This window comes from Zonotrichia leucophrys, chromosome 13 (genome assembly GCF_028769735.1).
Source record: "Zonotrichia leucophrys gambelii isolate GWCS_2022_RI chromosome 13, RI_Zleu_2.0, whole genome shotgun sequence".
Taxonomy (NCBI): Eukaryota; Metazoa; Chordata; class Aves; order Passeriformes; family Passerellidae; genus Zonotrichia; species Zonotrichia leucophrys.
This window is the reverse complement of record NC_088183.1, coordinates 8363644-8383726: the sequence shown is the minus strand read 5'-3', so window position 1 is coordinate 8383726 and position 20083 is coordinate 8363644. Positions and strand designations below refer to the sequence as shown.

The window sequence follows — 20083 nt, the reverse complement described above, 5'->3', positions numbered from 1 at the left end:
ATTTTAATAAAACACTCTCATGCATTCTCTTTCAAGTAACTACTGCATTTATAGAGCCAGGTGCTCCTCTTGCTTTTATCTCACCACTTGTAGCACAATCTCAATTCATGGTTTTAAAATTTTTGCTTTCTGGTTTTTGTCCATCTCTCTTTATAATTGGGCTTCTATGTTTAACTCCATGCTTGCCATGATGAAATCATGAAAACTCAGTTGCTCCTGCTGTTTGTGTGTTGCCATTTCAATTGTTTAATTACAGTGCTCCTGGGACTTTCTATCCTGTTTTTATCAATCTAACCCAGATTTGATTCTGAGGGGAAGTAACAGTGGGGAACAACAGAACTGAGGTGAGATTTGACACTTGTCTCTGTTTTCTGGCTCTGAATGGTAGGGAACTGTGGGAGGCACATGGACAAATTTCTACTTTTCCTTCCCTGTCCTCAGCACTTGCACCCTTCAGCAAAAATCAGACATTGTGTTTCTGGTCAATCTTTCTAACAAATAGAGTTCAGCATTATGGATGTCTGCTGGAAGGATCCTGGAGTGGGCTTACACTCTTTCCTTTTGTTCAATACCATGTACCTTGCTCACCTACTAAGTATTTTTCTTTGTCTAATAATGATGATGAAACAGCACCACAAAGGGAGATTAATGGGCATTAGGTGATGCTTGTCTGTGTGTCCTCTCTGGAGCTCACCCAGAGGGCTGGCCTGCAAGGGAATCCAAGGAAAAACAGATGAATGCTCTTTCAACAGATTATCATCTGCTCTTACTAGGTAGAATAAAGCAATATAAATAAAATGCTGTATCACACAAAACTTTCAGATGATAAAAGGTGAAAAAAATCCCATTAAAGCTGAGTGTGCATGGAATGTTTTTAGAGACTTATCTGCCTCTACTTTCATGGCATCATAGCTGCATATCTTTATCATTATCCTTAATAAAACTCTGACATGTTCAATTACCAAAGCCACTGAAGATATTTGCTGTTTTTCATTTTAATTTTACCCTTCTGGATTTTGTCCATCACGAAGTTACATCCTGTCCTTCCCTCTGGATGTACTTCCTTTCTAACAAAACACAATCCTATAAGCAACAAGGTCTTCCCATCATCCTGCACCTTAATATGTTGTGATCCATTCTTTAGGAATGTTCTGCATACCTTTGCTCAGAAATCAGTTCTGTTGGCTCTCAGTGAAGTTGGTGTTCCTTATCTAAATTGCCTCCAAGTTCCTCCTTGGGTTTGGATGCTTGAAGTAGAGAACTAGATCTCCAGCAGGCATAAATCAACACATCACTATTGATTTTAATTATGTGCAGTGTCTTCTTATACTGGCAAATGATCAAGCCTGGAATTACAGTACAATAGATGCCTTGTGCATTTCAAGGAAGGAGGCACATTGTTTTCTCCCTAGAAGCAGCCAGCTGTGTTTCTTGCACCAATTTTTCCAACAGCAACATTGCACAGGGTTAACAAGAGTTTTCTAAATCTCATCGTTTAACAGAAGAGGTGTTCTTGTCATACAGGAGAGCTTCTTCCAGAATTAACCTTCCCTGGTTCAAGATACAGTCATAAGCTGCCAAATCTGTGTTCACACAGTGGTGGATCTGAGCCTCCCAGATAAAGGAAAAGCCTTTCTGCTTTTTTCAGTGTCTCTGGGATTTAGCTTGGTCTCTTCTCTTCAAGGCATGATGAAGAGATGAAAACTTGATGAAATAATGCTTAATATTTCATCTTTAATGGTAAAGAAACACTGTGGATTTGGACATGATTGAGTAAAAGGCTGGTTCTAAATCCCTGCTCTGACAGAAGACAAGCATGCCAGTATATTTTATGAGATTTATGTGTTAATTAGACACTCTTTCTCATCAGCCAGCCTGAGACAGGAATTGTGTTCTCCAGAAAAGAGTCAAAATCTTCCTTAGTTCCTGTGCAAAATACATCTGATTTGGTTGCTAAATCTGATATTTACACATAGGAACTAACACTCAAAAGCATAAAGGTACAGAAAATTTGAAAACAACTAATTATCAAAAAAATTGGCATGATTCTCCATCTGAAAAGACAAAACGGGAAAAAAAACCCCAAAAATCCAGTTAAGTTAGATGCTTTTATGCTAGAGGAAGGACACTTGATACAGCAACAGAAGTGATAGCAAAATTCACCAGCTAAAATTGTTTTTACAGTTAGAGATGGCAATTACAAACAACTTATAGTCCTGATTGAAATAAACAAAAGAAACAAATGAAAATAAAACTCTTTTCTTCAAACACAGCTCATAGACAGAATGACTAAAAGAAAAGAGAACTTGGTTTCCCTCCCATGAAAGCAAAGAAGAGTTGAACTGCCACTTCCTTAAGTCACTTCTTAAAGCAGTTTGTACACTCTGGGATACAGAGGAGACTGAAAGTGATGAAAAGTGAGAGTAAGATGAGGGAGTACTTAGATTGGCACCACTCTGTAATGAAGTGAAAGCTGTGTTCTATTCTCTGGTCAATGCCTGCCATAAAATATGTGTACCCCTAATACTGGGATCAAATTCTGAGCCTAATTGTTATAGACTATAGACTGAATAATAAGTTAAATTCTGAAATCCAGTCTGATTATGTGCAAATTCAATGTGACATAGTCCTAATTTGAAATGTGTAATTAAAGGTCACAGCAGCATTTCCTAGTTTCAGAGATTGATTTTTTTTTTCCCACCCTAACTCAGCTACTCAGATACATTTAAAGGAAAATTTTATCTAGGAGAACTATCACACCATTTTAAAACTTCTTTTCATATTCATATTTGCAGAGCAATGTTGACTGAAAAGAGTATAAACAATGACTTCAGGGAGGCTGTTTTCATGAGTAAGATTGTACACTGTAAACATGAATTCTGGAATTGGACCTGACCGGCAATTTTTGTAAATGCACAGTCCTGTCCATAATGATATTCAGCACTTGCTTTGACCCAGGTTTATTAAATTTATCATAGGTAGCTGCATCACAGCAATTTCTGCTGGGGCTGAAGACAGGAGATGGTGAATGCTAAACTCTGCAGCAGAGCTGAATTTTGAAGACAGGACCTGTGTTTAGGCAGATGTTGATTTCACAGAGCAGCTTTGCCATTCAACAAGTCAGTGTGTGTGGGAGGGATGCCCAGCTGGATGGATGTGGAGGTGCCTGCTGAGCACTGCAAGAATGTCCAGATGTGTGCAGGGAATTAATGCAGCGGTGCTGTGACAAAGAAAGTCACAGGATACTTTGTGGTGAAAACTCCTGTTCTTTACATGTGGTAGTGAGAACTCAAAACCAGGAAACCTGGGCTCCTGTTACAGAAAACTGGTTCTGTGGACCACGCTTCCTGAGGCAGAACCTTCTGTAAAATATTATTCACTGCCTGCCTTGGCAAGTCTTGGACACAGCTGGGCACACCTAACTTGGTCAGTAGAAAACCCTGAACAGACCCACTGGAGTTCCTCAGCAAAATTACCCTCACCTTGCAGACTGACACCGAGTCCCACTTCCTTCTCCTGGCATGAGACACCAGGAAAATGGCACCTAACCAAGAACTGCAATGCAAGACAAATGTCCAAAGTAACAGGAAATTAATGCAGCTTCCTGAAAGCAAACCTAAGCAAATAAAATGGCTCATATGTTATCTCATGAGAGGGGAAGAGTAAATAAATGCTATCTAGGGTTTCAAGAAAAGAGCATGAAAAAACAGGCCATCAGCATTTCTGCTGCTTATCTGAGCCCTAAGCAGTCAAGCTAACCAATTCAAGCAGTAAGGTTCCTCTGAAGATATCTCTGAAGGTCTTTACTGAATTTCTGAGCTTGACTTACCTAAAATTTTAGCTGTGCTGCAGAATCTGGAAGAAGGAAGTCACTAATGGTTGGGCTGAGATAGTGTATCATGCTTCTTTGATATTCAGGCTTAGCATTACATTTTCAAAATAAAAAGGCAAGTAATTCTCCCTCCTGCTAAGGAACAAAGTTGCTACGAAGATGGAAGATGGTTGTGTTTCCTGAGTTTCTTTTACTGCTCTGCTTCTCTTAAATATCCTGCCACAGTGGGAGGGGATGAAGAAAGAAAACAAACAGGGAAAGCAAAAAAAGAAGCAAGAGAAAATCCCTGAAGTTTCCTCTAAGTTTACCCACAAGGTCACATCTATGTTTAAGTGCTTTGCTGAAATAACTTCTGCTATTAGGGGCTCTGGCAAGGACTGTCTCATATTTTATGTATGAATTCTGAAACCCCTGGTTGATGTTATAATATAAACACTAGTAATTATTTTTAATATTAAGGCTGAAGATAGCAGTCAGCTACTGGATGCAGACTATGAGGCTGCCCTTGTCCTGAAAAGTTTACAATCTAATTAGGAGTTGAAAGTGGTCTGAGGATCAGCAGTCACACATCTGCATACACATACATTGTTCTCCACAGTTCCCCAAAGAAATGCATAAAACCGAATCTGCACTTCATTTAAATCTACATTTAAAGAAAATTAGATCTCATAAATAAAGCTGAGTCTGAGGGGAGAAAAACACACAAGTAGGATTTCCCAAGCTGCATGGAAAGTGGAGAATTAGGAACAAATATACTCAAAAAGTTATTCTTTTATTAGGCAGGATCTGTTCACACAAATTAGACACTAATCAATGAGAGTCAAATAAGTACTTTGTTATAAATTCCTATCTTTAACAAAGATAGACTTAGTAAATTAACATGAAGGTCCCAAAACGCTCATGTAGACAGATGCAAGGAAAGCTTCTAGAACAATGATCTTAGTGTGCTTCAGACTTCACCCTGTATGATGAAGCCCATGAAATAACAGAAAAATTTTATCTAAAAAGGGCAATGTAGAATATAGATGTAGGGGTATTTAATGATGGCATAAGACAAAGATCTCTACGTTGTTTCAGCTTAATAAAATAAATATTACAAAGTTCAAGTGATGAATGCTATAAAAACAATGGAGAATGTGAGCCACGTAAAAAGTCAAAAAGACATTCTGCCATTTTAGGGTTTGCCAAAGCTGTGCTTAGATGTTGCAATCCTCATGACCAACTCTACTGCAGCTTTGAAGGAGAGGGGTCTATATTTTGAGCAAAGCACATTGTCAGAAAGTGCAGTCAGAGCAGGCTGTTTGCAGAGGGATGGGGCAGGCACAGTTTGTGCAGGAAATCTCAACCAAAGCAAAAACCCACCTTGGAACTTCCATCTCAGCTGCAACTCTTGCATGGCTTTGGGGTCCATCATTGTTCCAGCACAGCGTGGCCCACGTGTTCTCCCTTCTACAGACCATATAAAAATAAAATACAGGATAAAATAGGATTTTACTGTGTGAGGTGATGGGAACTTTCTTTTATACCAAAGTTAAATGCCAAAGATCTTTGCTCTGATTATAAGGGAGAGCTACATCACCACTGTCCATGACAAGTCTTACATATATCTATCTATATCTATATCTATATCTATATCTATATCTATATCTAATTAAACAACTCAATATGTTGGATTGCAGATATAAAATGAAAGCTGTGACCCAGACTTTAATTCCATTGCTCTGACTTCATCCTGTGCTCCTATAAAGTTTGGCTCTGCCTCAGAGTTTGGGAGCAGACTCTCAGCATTTTGGGTACATATCTGGAAAGCACCAAAGATCATCCAAAAGTTTCTCCTGTTTGGCTTAGTGGCCAATAAATGATGCAAGAAATGAAGAAGATATGACCTCCTTTTGTGTATGGAACTCTGGAGGTATTTATTTATTTGTTTGTGGCTCACCAGGAAAATCCTTTCCTTTTAAAGTGTACTTTCACAAAAATTGCTTCCATACCAGTCCTGCATTAATATTCAGGATCTGCACTCATAATCCATTGCTAAGCAACACTTAACAAAATTGATCTTGCATTAAGCAAGCTCTGGAGCTTGAATAATACATTATTTCCTCTTTCTACTTAAAATCAGAGAAAACCTTTGGTTGCTTTTTGAATGTCACAATATTAAAACTGCATTTTAAATACAGATTTTAATTGCTGGAAAAGTCCATTTGGATTAAGGATTGGATGCAAATTCACTGTTGGTACTCTTTAATGCTAAGAGTAAATAAATTGCAAAAAATTGTTCAACCCTTGAAGAATATGGAAAAACTTATAAGTGGAATGTAGTGTAATACAGAGCAGCCATATCCCATTTTGCATTCTGACACATCCAGGGCAATACCTTGTCACTTTTTGTGTGTGTATCTTAAGCATCTCTGTCACTGTTTATTTATATTCTGTATTAAGATTACACAACTGTGGGCATTTATATGCTGAATAGAGAAGTTTGTGATTCCCATACATGAATTTTATGTACATAGGAAATAACCTTGCCTCTCTGGAGGTGTCTGAATGGCTGCTGGGGATAGAATTCCATGCCTTGAAGTTGCTAGAAACTACCTGTTTTGTCTACTAGCCCATTTCTCAGCCACTGCAGGATAGCTCCCCAGAGTATTTTCACCAATGCCTTAATCATCCTCTTCTTAAGAGTCTCAAGCAATGTCTCCTTTGGGAGTTCTCTGCACAGCCTATTAGTGCTAGACAGTGCTTATTTGTATCCATCCTGCATTTATTAAGCCAGAGTCCTTCCTGTCTCTATCCTCCTAAGCCCCTGCTACACCAGTGCAAGAGAGAGTGCAAGAAGTGATTACTGAAGGTGTAGGGTTGGGATAAATATGTATGACTCCACTTCCATGGAATTATTAGCTGTCTTAAAACTCTAAAAGTTGAGCCCTGGAGAATTTATTCATATTAATTATCTCACTCATCATTCAATAGGAACTAAATCTGAAATATAATTCTCAACAGGATACAGACACAGGGTTAATTTACTGACACATCTTATTATTTTTGCTTTTGCTATCTCAGTCTTCATCAAAGTGTCCAGTACCCACCTGGAACACCTGGGACTGATGTGAGGAGCTTTAATCAAAGGCTCTTCCAAGAATCTGTACTTTGCATTTAGGAAGTGTATGAGTTGTTTAAATGAGTACAGAATATAAGCTATGTATCATTTGCCCAATATAAGTTATGTATCATTTGCCCAAGAGATTTTTGGTAAAATTAACCAAAACACTCCATGTTCTTGTCTGGAGGTTAGGCTTTTTTTTAAAATTTGTCTTCATCAGTGTAAAACTTTATGCTGTGACTTAAGGAGGGAGGGAGTTTTATTTTTTCTGTGCACTTCAGAACAATTCATTACTCAGTGCTTTCCCATAAGATCTTAAGTAACATTTTGCTTTTGCTGTATTGTATCCCATATGCTTCCCTGTCACTGAGTATTTATTAGGCACAAACCAGGATTTGTAGAGTCCTTGTACTTTGCAGGGAGCACAAGAGTTTGGATTTTCCCCTAAGAAGGAAGAGGGAAGCTGTCACAGTGGGTGCCCTTCTGTCCTTCTGTCTGGGTTTCAGGGCAGGGAAGCCTCATGTGAGAGCTGTGGGATGCACCTGGGACCCAAACCATGCTGCTGCTTTTTCACTTTCTTGTGTAGCTCTGTGTCCCTAATGAGTGCAGCTTTAGATTTTGAACATTCAACAGGTTTTCTGTCTTCTGTTGAATAAAACATCAGCAAGTGATTAAACTAATTACTTTTTTTTTTTTTTAATTTTAATATGAAGTCTGGAAACAAGTCCAGTCTGTCTGGGCAGGCTCTTTGTTCTTTTGACACTTTCTCCCAGCAACCCTTTGGACTATGAATGATGAGGAATACTGGGCAGGAATCTGAAGCCACATTTCAAATTAATGGCTTAAACTGAAGCCACATACACCAAGCAGTTTATTGAGCTTGTCAGTATTTACATATGTAGAAAAATAAACTGAGACACAGAATTGCCTGTTTAATTGTAGTTTCTTGAAAGAATGCTGCTGAGAGAGACAGAATAATATAACTGTTATATATCTGTTTCTAGTCACTGTTGTCAAATTCTCTGGTTGGAGAGGACAGCAGAGGACAGGCAATTCTTTCTATGTTGCATCAGTGTGCTGGTGATTATCTCCTAATGTGCTCTTTCACTCAGTGTGGTCTCTCTTGCTGGCCTAGGTGACAATATTTAATAGCACATGCTTCATTTGAGGCAAGACTTCAGACCTTTTCTTAGAGTTTTTAATGTCTAAAGTCACCTTTGTGTATATCTTCATAAATTTTTCTATGAAGCCTTGGGGAGTCACTATCTTTGCCTCTTTAACAATTTAATACTCTCATTTTTAAAAGTATATGGGCCAGGAACATGCAGAGCTGACTTGTGCTAATAGTATTAGTTTTTTTTCTTCAGGGGGATCTCAGCTGTATATTTGGAATTTGTAGTTTTTACATCATCTGAGGTTAGACAGGCTGGTTTTATGAACTGGATTCAGAAAAGCACATATAATCAAGCAGTACCATTTATTCTGTTGCACTTCTGTACAATATTCTGGAGCGTGTGTATGTAACCAACAGCTCTGCACTTGTAGATGAGCAAAAACAATCTCAAAAGATTATTTTTCAGGTCCTCTGGCAATGGTATAAATTTTCCATATTTAGTTTGAGCTGGCAAAACATTTAAGAAAAGTGTTTACTCTGCTTGAGATTAAAAAATTGTTTTTCTATTGGAAAATTATTGTTATGTTTCTGCAGACATAATGGTCTCCAGAGTAAGAACTGACCAGTCTCCTTTTCCTTCTTTTCCTTTTCCTACCCCTGAAGCTGCCTATGGGAATCAGATTTTCAGAACCCTCACGCCACACCAGGGACATCAGGTCCACAATCCTCAAATTCCTGAGAGTTCCCCTGGCTCCCAGCAGACTCTGAGCTCAATCCTACCTGCACCTCTTCCCCTCTTCCAGCCATTGCCACACCCAGTGCCTCCCTTCCCTCCCTTCCCAAAATCTTCTTCTCAAGCTCTTGGGCTTCAAGGGATTTGGTGCTTGTGTGAAACAGCATTTGGCTTTCCAGAAGGGTCCAAGTTATTGGCAAAGAGAATTGTAAGCTTCCCTAGAGAGTTTAAGCTTCACACCTAAAATGTAGTGACAGGCAGAAAGAAAATTGTTTCCCTGCATTATCCGAGAGTATTTCATTCCAGCACATCTTCACATTATCCCCCAAAGGAAAGCACTGAAGCCACAAAAACTGAGGAGGGTTTATGAGTGTGCAAACCATTATGGCTCAGCTGTGGCTCATCTTTATTGTCCTCATCTATAGACATCAATACTTGTATTTTATTTTCTTTAATGAAAAGAAGGTTTAGAGAGAGACGGAATATTTGGTACAATAAATCCCGAGTTCCAGTTGTTTCCACATTACTCAGCAGATTCAAAGCTGATGATAACCATATGCAGCTGGGCTGATGCCAAGCCTGGCCTCGAGCTGCAAGATGTTCTGGGACTCCTTGTCCATCAGGCAGCACTGGCTCCATGAGCTGCAGGAAAGCTGCTGCTTCTGTCAGAATTTTAGTATGTGTGAACAAGGGAAAAGGGGGAAGGGAAGAGTGAAGTAAACAAAAGGAGAAAGGGAAGGATGGAAGAAATTATCGTGCAGAACCATAAAGGGCTCACAATGTGAAGGCTGTATAAGGTTGTGTTAAAGATCAAAGAAAAATTGCAGGGAAATTGGGGAAATATGAGAAAGTTGAAGAAGGAGAAAAGAAAGTACAAGCATACTTGAGTCTTCTTTAACTTTTACATGAATGCAAATTTAATGTATGTAGTTCTACCATTAATGATGCTCCATCTTCCATGCAAATTTAATTTCTGAAAGCTGACTGTTAATGTAAGGGGTGTTATTTATTATTGTTTTCTGCTGTGGTGCCTGGCAGATGTTCAAAACAGATCTCACTGTGGTAAATATTGAACAAACCCATTTTATATTCCACTTGTTAATCTCCAAATCTCTGTTTCTGTTCATATATTATAGAGAGGCTTAAGGCAACCCTGTAAGACAGCTTGACAGTAACAGATCATGGCATGATATTTTCCAGGTTGAAGAGAACTACAAAACTTCATACCAGTGTTTCATCCCAGCTAAGTAAAAAGTCTGAGAACAAATTTAATTCTAATGACCTTTTCCATCTGAAAAAGAAGGCTGCATTGGCAGAGTTAACTTTGGCATTAAACGGTGAAAGCTCTTCACTGCAATATTTATGTTAGCCGATTTTTGTGATGTAATTCCTAGTAAAAGTTCCAGTAGTAATAAAAGCCACTATAAAATATGGTTGCCATTTTACAAGATACTTTGTGAAATACTATAAAATTACTTTTGTCATGATCACCAGACCCACTAAAAAGATAAAAAATTGAAACCATTTGTCAAATATGCAGGGATTAACTTCCCATTAAATACTTAGTCTTTAAATTGATGAATGCTCTGATGTGACCCAAAAAGACTGATTCATGTCAGTTAAGTTATTTTTTAATGTTACTCTGCAGGTCCTGAGGACAGCAATCACAAGCCTACCTTACACCTAGTGTGCCTCTTGTTTTGTAGGCTCTTTCTGGAGTTGATAACATCCTTCACAAAACAATCCACATTGGCTAGGACAGCCATCAGCCCTAAGGCATCATTCAGAAAGAATTGTTTCTTTTTCCTCATGACAAAAGAAATTGAGGATTAGCCTCAGAAGACACAAGTTAAACATTGTGAATACCTGCCTCAATCTCATTTTTCACTTTAAGTGTAACCTTGTATTTGATTATACATTTTATGTGAACATGAGTCTTTTCAATTTTAAATGTATTTTTCTCTTCTCACTTCTAGACAGACATGGGTAAGACAGCTTTGCAACTTGAGAAAGATTTACCTAGAAAACCACCTTGCACTTTTTTATGTGATAAATAATTTTACTTTTCAATTTTTTACTGTTCTTTCACTTGAATTATTTTGTTTCTACTGCTCTTTACCATAATCTGTGTTCAGCTTTTAATTTGTCCAGGACTTGCCAGTATTTCAACTCACTTTAATCTGGGTAATTACAACTAGCAAATAGATTGCAGAACATGATAATCTTTCCTGGCCATTGGATGTTTTCTTATTCAGTGAAATCACTGACATTAAGTGATTTAATTTATCATATTAAGGGGTTAAGTGGTTCAGAAGGATGAGAACATGAGGGATTGCACCAACTGCAATGTCACCAAAGTAAATGGGGACACTGCCTACTGGGACATACTCACAGCACCTCTGGTGGCAAGAATTTAGCAAATTCTTGCAAAATTCCAGGCACTGTTGCAATAAAATGTGGCTGACACAGGGAGCAGAGGCCAGGAGCAGAGGCAAATAAAGAGGTCAAATCAGAACCTGTATTTGCAGTATTTTTAAAGTAGAATTATGGCCTGTTGTAAAATGAACAAATGTCTCAGGAACTTTGTATAAGCCACCAATCACTTATTGCACAGGTTAAACTAGGTTTTTTTCTGCACAATTGGCCAGCAGAGCTAACAAAGCTGAATCTGCAGTTCTGAGACTCACAGGAGGAAATAAAACTCCTGTCTATTAAAAGGATACGACAGTATATGGAAGATACAAAGGGTTGTTAAATAAAGGTCTATCCCACTACATGCACCTTTATAGTGATATATTTTTAAATCTGTTTAAATTACCAGACCTGAATCTTTCTAATCCAGTCATGAAGGACTCTGGTACAGTAAAGAAATTCACTTTAAACATTGGTCACTGTAACAATATTCTTTCCTTAGTGAATGTTTGAAAAAAAATTGAATGAGAGGAATTGTGGCTCACAAGAGAAGGAGGAAAGCCATGAATAAAAATCCACAGAAGCTTTGAGGTGCCACTACAAAGGCTGCAGCCTCTGCCTCAAGAACTATGGAAGCAATCAAGGTGGTGAAAAAGTGAATCTTGCTGCCAAGTATAAATGGGGGAAGTAAAATCCTGCACATGCTTCTGTGCTATTGCTATGGACTTTACCTTGCTGGGTACACAGCTGCTGGCTATGGGCTCTGCTGGGAGACCAGGTGAGGGGAGCTTCAGGGAAAGCAGGAGTGCCTGCCTTGGTTTTCCTGTCATCCCTGGTTTGTGTTTCTGCTGCTGGCAAGGCTGGTGCTGAAGGCTCTGTCGTTACCTGAGAGTTCCAAAGTGCCCTATTAAGGCAACAAAGGCATTCATTCCTGTGCAAGGGGAGCTTGGTCTTAGTCGAGATCTGTCCCTTGATTCTTGTGTGTGTGTGAAATTCTTTCTGCACCAGAGGGTTCTGCTTCCAGAACAAACCTGGAGAGGCCACAGCACAGAGAAGCTGGCAGGGTATGGCTGCTAATACAACTTCTGATTAAAAGATTTGTACAGTTGAATTATCAAATAATATCCAAATTCAATACTGTGGCACTTTTTACAGCTGTAAGAAAAAAAGAGAAAAATCCCCAAAAATAAAAGAAAGGTTTTTACCTTTTCAGTATTTCTTCTAATTTGGAACAAAGGAGCTGTTTACATCGAAAATACCAAATACTTAAGTCATCCACAACAGGGAGATGCTCAATACTGTATTTTTGGATGAGAATTAGAAGCAATTATAGCACCATCCCAAGATAAAAACCAGCCAACAAGGGTGTTTCAATTCTAGTCATGGATGATAAACAGTGTGGAGGTGAAATGCAGCAGCTGCTGAGTGATAGAGATTGCTATCAGGATTAAACAGGAAGGCTGTGTTTTACAGGATCAAGAAAGATTAGCCATGTGTTGAATATGGGATTATGAAGTAATTAAATAAATGAAGACACATTTCTGACACAAATTCTACATGTAAGAAAGTAATTACTCACTTTATAGACAATGTTTCTGTAATTTATCATTCAGCTCTTTGACTGGCAAGCAGAGCAGCCTGTTTCATACTCAGTGAAGTCAACAGTACTGAGGTCAGCAAAGGACTGAGCCTGGTTCACTGTGCTAACAAGTGTGTTTTACAGGGGTGAATTAACTGCTCCTATAAACATATAACAGGTAGAAGTCCTGCAAGTTTGGGGGGAAACAATGTTCTGCTGCTTTTTACCAAGCCAAGCCTAGGAATTCGTGAGTTGAAGAATTGGTGAAGGGAGAATTGAGTTGGTTGGATCTCCAGTGGGATGAAGAAAGCAGTAATTAGTGCATCTGTGCAGAAGTGCACAAGTGTCATGGTGCATAAAAGTCCTCCAATATTTAGCAGGTAATAGGGTTTGTGCCTGGTGGTGCTGAAATGCAGTGGTGTCTGGGGTGAAACACGAGTCAAATGGAACTGTGTAAAGCTGAATGGCCATGGATTTCTGTAAGGTCACAGGGGAAATCTCTTAACCATCAGATTTAAAATGGTAAAAGATCTTTAATGTCTGTGCAGAAGAGACAAACTCTCTGTTGTTAAAAGCCTTACAGAAAAGGCCCATACAGAGTAAACTGAACAGTACCCTGTTAATCTAAGTAAGAAGGGAGGAAGCTTGTGTTGACCCTGCCAGGTGGAAGTTATATAAACCTTATCTCCCACAGAAATGAACAGTTTATAGGATGGACTGTGCACAACAGAGAGAGATTTGAGAGGAATATGTGCCCTGGGCCACCTTCAGCAAAACAGTACAGTCCATTGTACAAGGGAGGGCACAGCAAGGCTTTTAGGTAAGGATTTACATCTAAATCTGCAGGGCTTCAGTTTGGATTTCTTCTATTTGTTGCTTTTATTGGGTTATATTTTGCCCTCCTGCAGGCATGTACTTTTCATTAGATTCTATGTGCACCAAGGGGAGGATTCAATGCGGGGCACTTCTGTGCATGTGTTTGTTCTCTGCTGTTAAAATTAATAAAACTTCACTGTTTTTTTAAATCCCAGAGGATTTTATTGAGGTAACATCACATTTGGGAAGTGTATTTAAAATCAGATTTAGGAATAGATCTGTGTCCTGCATTCAGTGCTCAGATGCAGCAGTAAAAAAATAAATAAACATGACCCTGTTCTGTATTACTTAAGAAATGACCAATGTGTCTGTCAGAAAATGTGGAATTAACCTTGTTGACAGTTTTTTGGAGAGAAAAGGCATTATTTACAAGACAGTTTAATGAACCATATTTGAAAAATATCACATGGAACAGTAGTCACAGCTGTATTTAAAATGACCACCAAAAGTGTATGTCCTCATTTTAGGGCATCATGTGACATATCAGGGGATGAGTTCCCTGATGTAGGAAACCAGCCAGCCCCTCCCTCCCACCCCCTCCACTGACAATGAACTTTCTTTTTTTATCCCTGGAGATGGTCTCTTCCTTTCAGCCCAGTTCCCAGACCATTGCAGTTCCCTTGTACGTTCCTCCCCATTTTTAACAAGAGGAGCTGTTCTCACTGCACCCTTCTGACCTCCTGGGCAGTGTCTGAGGTCATTCCCCAGCACAGGAGCAAAACCTTTTCACAGTGTGGGATGTGCAGGCCCAGGGAGGGAGCGCCTTCCCGAACAAACCCGGGATGACCTCTGAGCTTTGGAAATGTCACTGCTCCTGTAAATTGCAAAACCATTGACTCAAGACAGTCATCCCTTCCAGCTTATGAAAGCTGTGGTTTGATAGGATTTTATGTTTTTAAGGCCACTTTTATGTCTCTTCAGACTGCAGCAGTAGAGAAGACTTCACTGAGGATGCTCCCAAGGGATCATCCCCAGATATGATTATGGGCACTCTCTCCAGATATCCTCACAGAGGATTCTCTCCAAGATTCCTTAAAGATCTCCTTCCCAGGATTGCTTACAGCCCTCCTCTCCAGGTATCATTACAGACATCCTCTCCAGGTATCCTCACAGTCACCCTTCCCCAGGTTTCACTGAATCACCGAATTGTTTGGATTGGAAATGACCTCTGGAGATCACCCAGCCCAACTCCAATGCCACGGCAGGGTCACCTGGAGCAGGTGGCGCAGAACCATGTCCAGACGGGTTTTTAATGTCTCCATACAGGGGCACTGCACGCCCTCCCTGGGCAGCCCGTTCCAAGCACCCTCCACCTGAAGTTCTTCCTCATGTTCAGGCGAAACTTGCGTTTAATCTATAGCCATTGCGCCTTGTCTTGTCTCTGGGCACCACCGAAAAGAATCCACCATCCGCCTCTTGCCTTGCTGTATTTAAACGCTGCCTCTCTTGTTTGTGTTTAACGCCCCCCGCACCTCACGGGCCCCGCGGCCCGGCCCGGCCCGGCCCTGCGGCGGCGCTGCCCGCGCTCCGCCCCTGTGCTGCAGCGCGCCCCGCGCCCGCCAGGGGGAGCCAGGCCGCGGCCGCGCCCGCCCCGCGCGCACCCGCAACACGGACACGGCGGGCTCGGGACGCGCCACGGGCAGCGGCTCCGCGCGGGCTCCGACACAGACACGCAAACACACAGACAGACAGACACACAGACAGCAGCACCGCCACAGCACAGACACAGACACAGAGCGCAGCGGCACCGCGGCACCGCACGCAGCTCAGCGGCACCGCGCAGGGCTCGGGCGCAGCGCAGCGCGGCACCAGCAGCGGGAGGAGGACGAGCGGCGCACGGTGCTGGAGCCCGGCCGGCGGCACTGCCCGGAGGTAGGAGCTGCCTCTCCGCCCTGGCAGCCAAACTTCGCGGAGCCAGCGCTGGCTGCGCCCGCGGGGGGCTTGGCTGCAGTTCCGTACCGCTGCTGTCCCCTGGCTGCTCCCCGCCCGGCCCCAGCGGCCCAGTTTGTTTTTATTGTTGTTATTATTATTGTTGTTATTATTACTGTTGTTACTGATGCTGTTCCCCGCCCCTCCGGGCTGGGCCGGGGTACGGCGGGTCTCGGCGGAGCCGGCAGCTCCGCAGGCAGAAGTTGGCGAGGGCCGTGAGGGGCGAGTGGCCCCGAGTTGGGTCCCCTCGGAAGTTGGGTGCCGGAGGAGCCGGGGCTGCCCCGCTGCTCCCGCCGCTCCTCGCTCCGCTCCGCTCCTCTCGTTGCAGATGTCGGGGGTGCTGGTGATCGCTGCCTGGTGCTTCCTGCAAGTGGAGAGCCGGCATCCTGAAATCATCACGAGTAACAGCAATCATGGCAATTTCCTGGACAACGACAAATGGCTGAGCACCGTCTCGCAGTACGATAAAGACAAGTACTGGAACAAATTCCGGGATGTGAGTACTTCTCGCTTTACCGCATGTTTCTCGTTCCGTTGTTGACCGTAGCATCCTTCCAGGGGGCTGCTGGCTGCCGAGGGCTGTGGGAAGAAGAGAAATGCAGCTTGGGCAGCCGGTTGCTGCCTGTGTGAAGGATGCTCGGGGCTGTTTGGGAGCTGGACAGACAGTCGTGGCATTCTTGATTTACCCCATCGACTGGGGCAGCCTGGGCTCCGTGTCAGTCTCGCTGTTCTTACGGTCTTCGATTTTCCTCTGAGGAACTTTGAGTGAAGTTTCTTGTTCAGTGCTTACTGCTTAAGAGTCTGCTTAACTGAAAAATGATAGAATGGTGTGTGTGTAAGAAGGAATACTTACCCGTTCAAGCCACAAGGTGGTAAACAGCGAAGCTTTTTGTGCCTGCAGCTTTTGTGGAAAGGATTATATTGTCAATTCTGCCTGTAGAGATCTTTGAGGCTGGTGTAGTGTTGAAGAAAGCAGTGCTTTAGCTCTTTTTTTTTCCCCTTTAGTCTGGAAAAAAGGGATATTTTCAAGATGTGTTATGATGTGTATTTGTATAAAACAAATTAATTTCTTAAACTCAAAATTAATTCTAGACTTCCCCTAGTTTGAATACAATCATGTATTAAGTCAATGACAGCAGAAAGGGGAACGCAACTTTTTAAAATAGAATTAATATTTAAGTAGTTCCTCTTACTTCTGCTGTCTGTACACTGAAGAAGCTTTTTTGGAGCACACAGGAAACCCTGTTTCAGTCTGCCCAAGACTGTGTGATGGAAGCTTTACTGATTGTGTTGATCATGAGCACAGAGAGGTTAAATGTTCTTTATTTTCTGGGATTTGTGCACCATGGCCACAGTGAGACTCTAGGAAAGGGAAGACTAGAGCTGGCTAGCAGTTCTGGTAGTACCCTTCTGTAAGAATTTGTTTGTTTATTTATTTAGGAATCCTGATCTTTTATAGGATATTAACAAGTCAGACTTTTATGCTCTGCTTTTGTCTCTGCGATCCTAACATTGGATCTGACTTTGCAAAGGGGAAGTCAAAGTATTTCAGTTAAATGTGGCGTGTCCCTGCTTAGCTTATTCTCCCTGTGTTTTTCTGTAGTTTTGGTCATCTCTGTGTGAGAAATGCTGCTCAGAATCTCAGCATAACAGAGCGTGGCCTTAGCAATGGTATCAATTAACAGCTGTCTTGGAGTGTGTCTTCACTTGCAGTCACTGATCACATCCGCCTGCTGGGACTGCTGAGTTCTCATACAGAAAAGGGCATTCCACAGTAAAAATGGATTCTTAGATTTACCAGACTTCAAGGGAGTCTTTGTAACTATCTGGTTTAGTCTTCTGGGGAACAGAGGTTGAGGATTTCACGTGTTAATTTCTACATCCCACTTGACATGAGAATTGACCAGCATTTGAAAATGGTACATTGAATGAAATTGACACATTAATCTGACAACACTTCTAACTAGAGACAGATTTGTAGCAAGCAATCTTTCAACAGTCTCTTTCCAAATGGTGGCCTCATGTTAATCACAAGGCTTAAAGGTTTTATTTAAATTTTTGTAATTTTTGTTTTCCACTTTCCTCTTTCTTTTCTCTTTAAAACTGGAGTCCTTGCAACTTCTTTTCTTGTCCCTTTTTCCAAGACACAGTCTCACAAATCCAGAGAAACTATTCTTCTTCTTGGGAAAATATTCATGAATACCTCTCATGTTTTAAGATTTCATGGCTAAGAACACATTTTTAGACCTTCTGAAAATGCTTAAAAACCCCATAAAGCCTCAAAACTCTTTTTTGTAGGCAGAATCATTCTATGGAAAAGTAAAACCAACCTTAACCAGTGGTCTACCAAGCAAAAGCAGTAATACAAAGTTAATGCAAAGCTTAGGTATCTTTCCATCTGTCCATCTTAATGGTTCTATTGAATTACTTCAAAACTACCATTTTACTTATGATTATTCATAAAACCTTTTATGGAGCAAATTAACAGAGACTAGTAATCATCTCCTACTAAGCCTTTCCCAAAAAGAAAACATAAAAGGCTTGCATATGTAATTATGCTCTTAATTACTTGTCTTCAACCAGATTGATTTACTGGATCATAATATTCCATCAGAGGTTCTGTGCCCACAGGTGAAGACGTGCATAGGTACAGTTGCTGCCAGCATAGCAATACAACAATGACAGCACAATTCTTGCATGAAGAGATGTGGTTGGAAGAAATCTGGTCCTTACTTCATGGCTGTGCTGTTGGGGGTAGTTTTTAAAAATATTTGTTAAAACATTTCTTAAAAGGCTGCCCAATGAGATACATCATAAGAGTATTAATTGCTGTGGATGGACTAGACCAGCATTTTGTGGATATGTGTTATTTCTAGGAAAATTATCTTCCTTCTTCCCCTCTTTGCCAAACTAATAAACAAATTTTATAGACATCATGTCTACATGAGGTTCTCAGTGTAGGCTTTGCACAGGAGGCTGGAGTGCAGAAATGGTGTTGCAGTTAAACTTTCTTGGATCTGACACTGCAATCACTCCAGGGCAGAAGCCTTGTACCTCGTAAATCAACAGAGGCAAGGTTGCAGTAATTAGCACAATTACCCTTAGCTGCTCTCTGAAATTTATGTCATGTTATATAAACATATTTGCACAAATATTTACATGAATGTGTCCTTCTGGATGGTGGGGAAAAACACTGAAGGTGTGGAGCTGAGATTTGATGCTCGAAGCTCTGCGTGGGTGTGGCCACTTTATGTGCATCAGCAGAAACATCTGCACACACAGATGTGCATATAAATCTGTCATAATGTTGCAGTACTGGGAGGGTTGTTTACCCAGATGATGTGAATTGAATATAAAATATTAAATTAAGCATTTCTCAACATTTTCAGTTATTTTCAAAATTAATTGGTTGGTCAGCCTTATTGAGCTATGGGCCAATATGGCCTAATTTGAGGAGAAACTAATGATTGATTTTTTTTTTTTTTTAGTGTGATCCGAATTTCTTTTGGGCAAAGGCAGCATGGTAGTTGCACTTATTGTCTCAGCAGTCACTACTTTTGTGTGAAAAGAGGGCACAGAAGTACACCTCATTTGAAATCTGCATTACAGCTACAGAATCATGTTAAGTTTTTAAATGTGACTGAATTCAATAGTGTGAAATGTGTCATCATTTTCCAAAGGCCTCAAGGGATGTGTCTAAAACAACAGTTTACAACACAATCTTTTCACGTGATTTGAACACAATTTCTTGGTTAAGTTCTGCATTAAAAAAAAAACAAGCTGTAAATAAATAGTGAGACCAGTGTGACTGATCTGTTGTTAAACATTTGCTGTTGAAAATCTTGTATATTTTACATCTGCCCAGCATCAATAGCAGTGTAATTTGTATGGGATTAATAAGTTTTCAGTGCAATCTAAACCTGTTACTCCAGTCTGTCTTTCACCCCTTTTTCCTTGTCTGCCATGGACTTTGTGTGATACATGACAAAATCTTAGCTGTGCCTTAAGTTTCATTTTATAGCTGGGGATAATAGTATTTTTCTTCCTCACAACTATATGTTGAAGCTGTAAATAAGAAAGGACAGAGCTCAGAATCTGTGGTAATATGGAATTTATTATTCACCTAATCCATATATTGAATGTGGCTTGGTACATACTTAAGTAACTGACTAGTAAGTTTCTAAAAAATAAGAAGTAAATCAATGTAATTATTACTGGAAAAAGAAAAAAGTAAGCAAGATGCACTCTCTGGGGAGGACCTCCAGCTATTTCCCTTGTGCAGATCTGAGGCTTGGAAAAGCAGACATGAGGATTATGAAAGTCAAATTAGACCTTCTGATACCAAGATCCCAAATATGAAGGCCTCAATCTTTTGATCAAACCTGTAGAGAGGGATCCTTTGGCTTGAGAGGAGCTTCAGAATAGATTTGGTAGCTGAATGTGAATTCTTACAAGCCCTAGGATGTAAGAATATTCCCTTATTGTTATGGAATGAGCACACATGT

The 20083-nt window shown here is 40.7% G+C and overlaps 1 protein-coding gene across 1 annotated transcript in view; it reads left to right on the top strand.

The window, feature by feature from the left end:
• Positions 1 to 15231: 15231 nt before the first annotated feature.
• SPOCK1 (SPARC (osteonectin), cwcv and kazal like domains proteoglycan 1) overlaps positions 15232 to 20083 on the top strand; it is a 265333-nt gene continuing 260481 nt past the window's right edge. Inside the window, exons 1-2 of the mRNA XM_064724567.1 lie at positions 15232 to 15521; positions 15907 to 16074. Coding sequence (XP_064580637.1) covers positions 15907 to 16074 — 168 coding nt within the window. The 5' untranslated portion in view covers positions 15232 to 15521. The remainder of the gene's footprint in view (positions 15522 to 15906; positions 16075 to 20083) is intronic.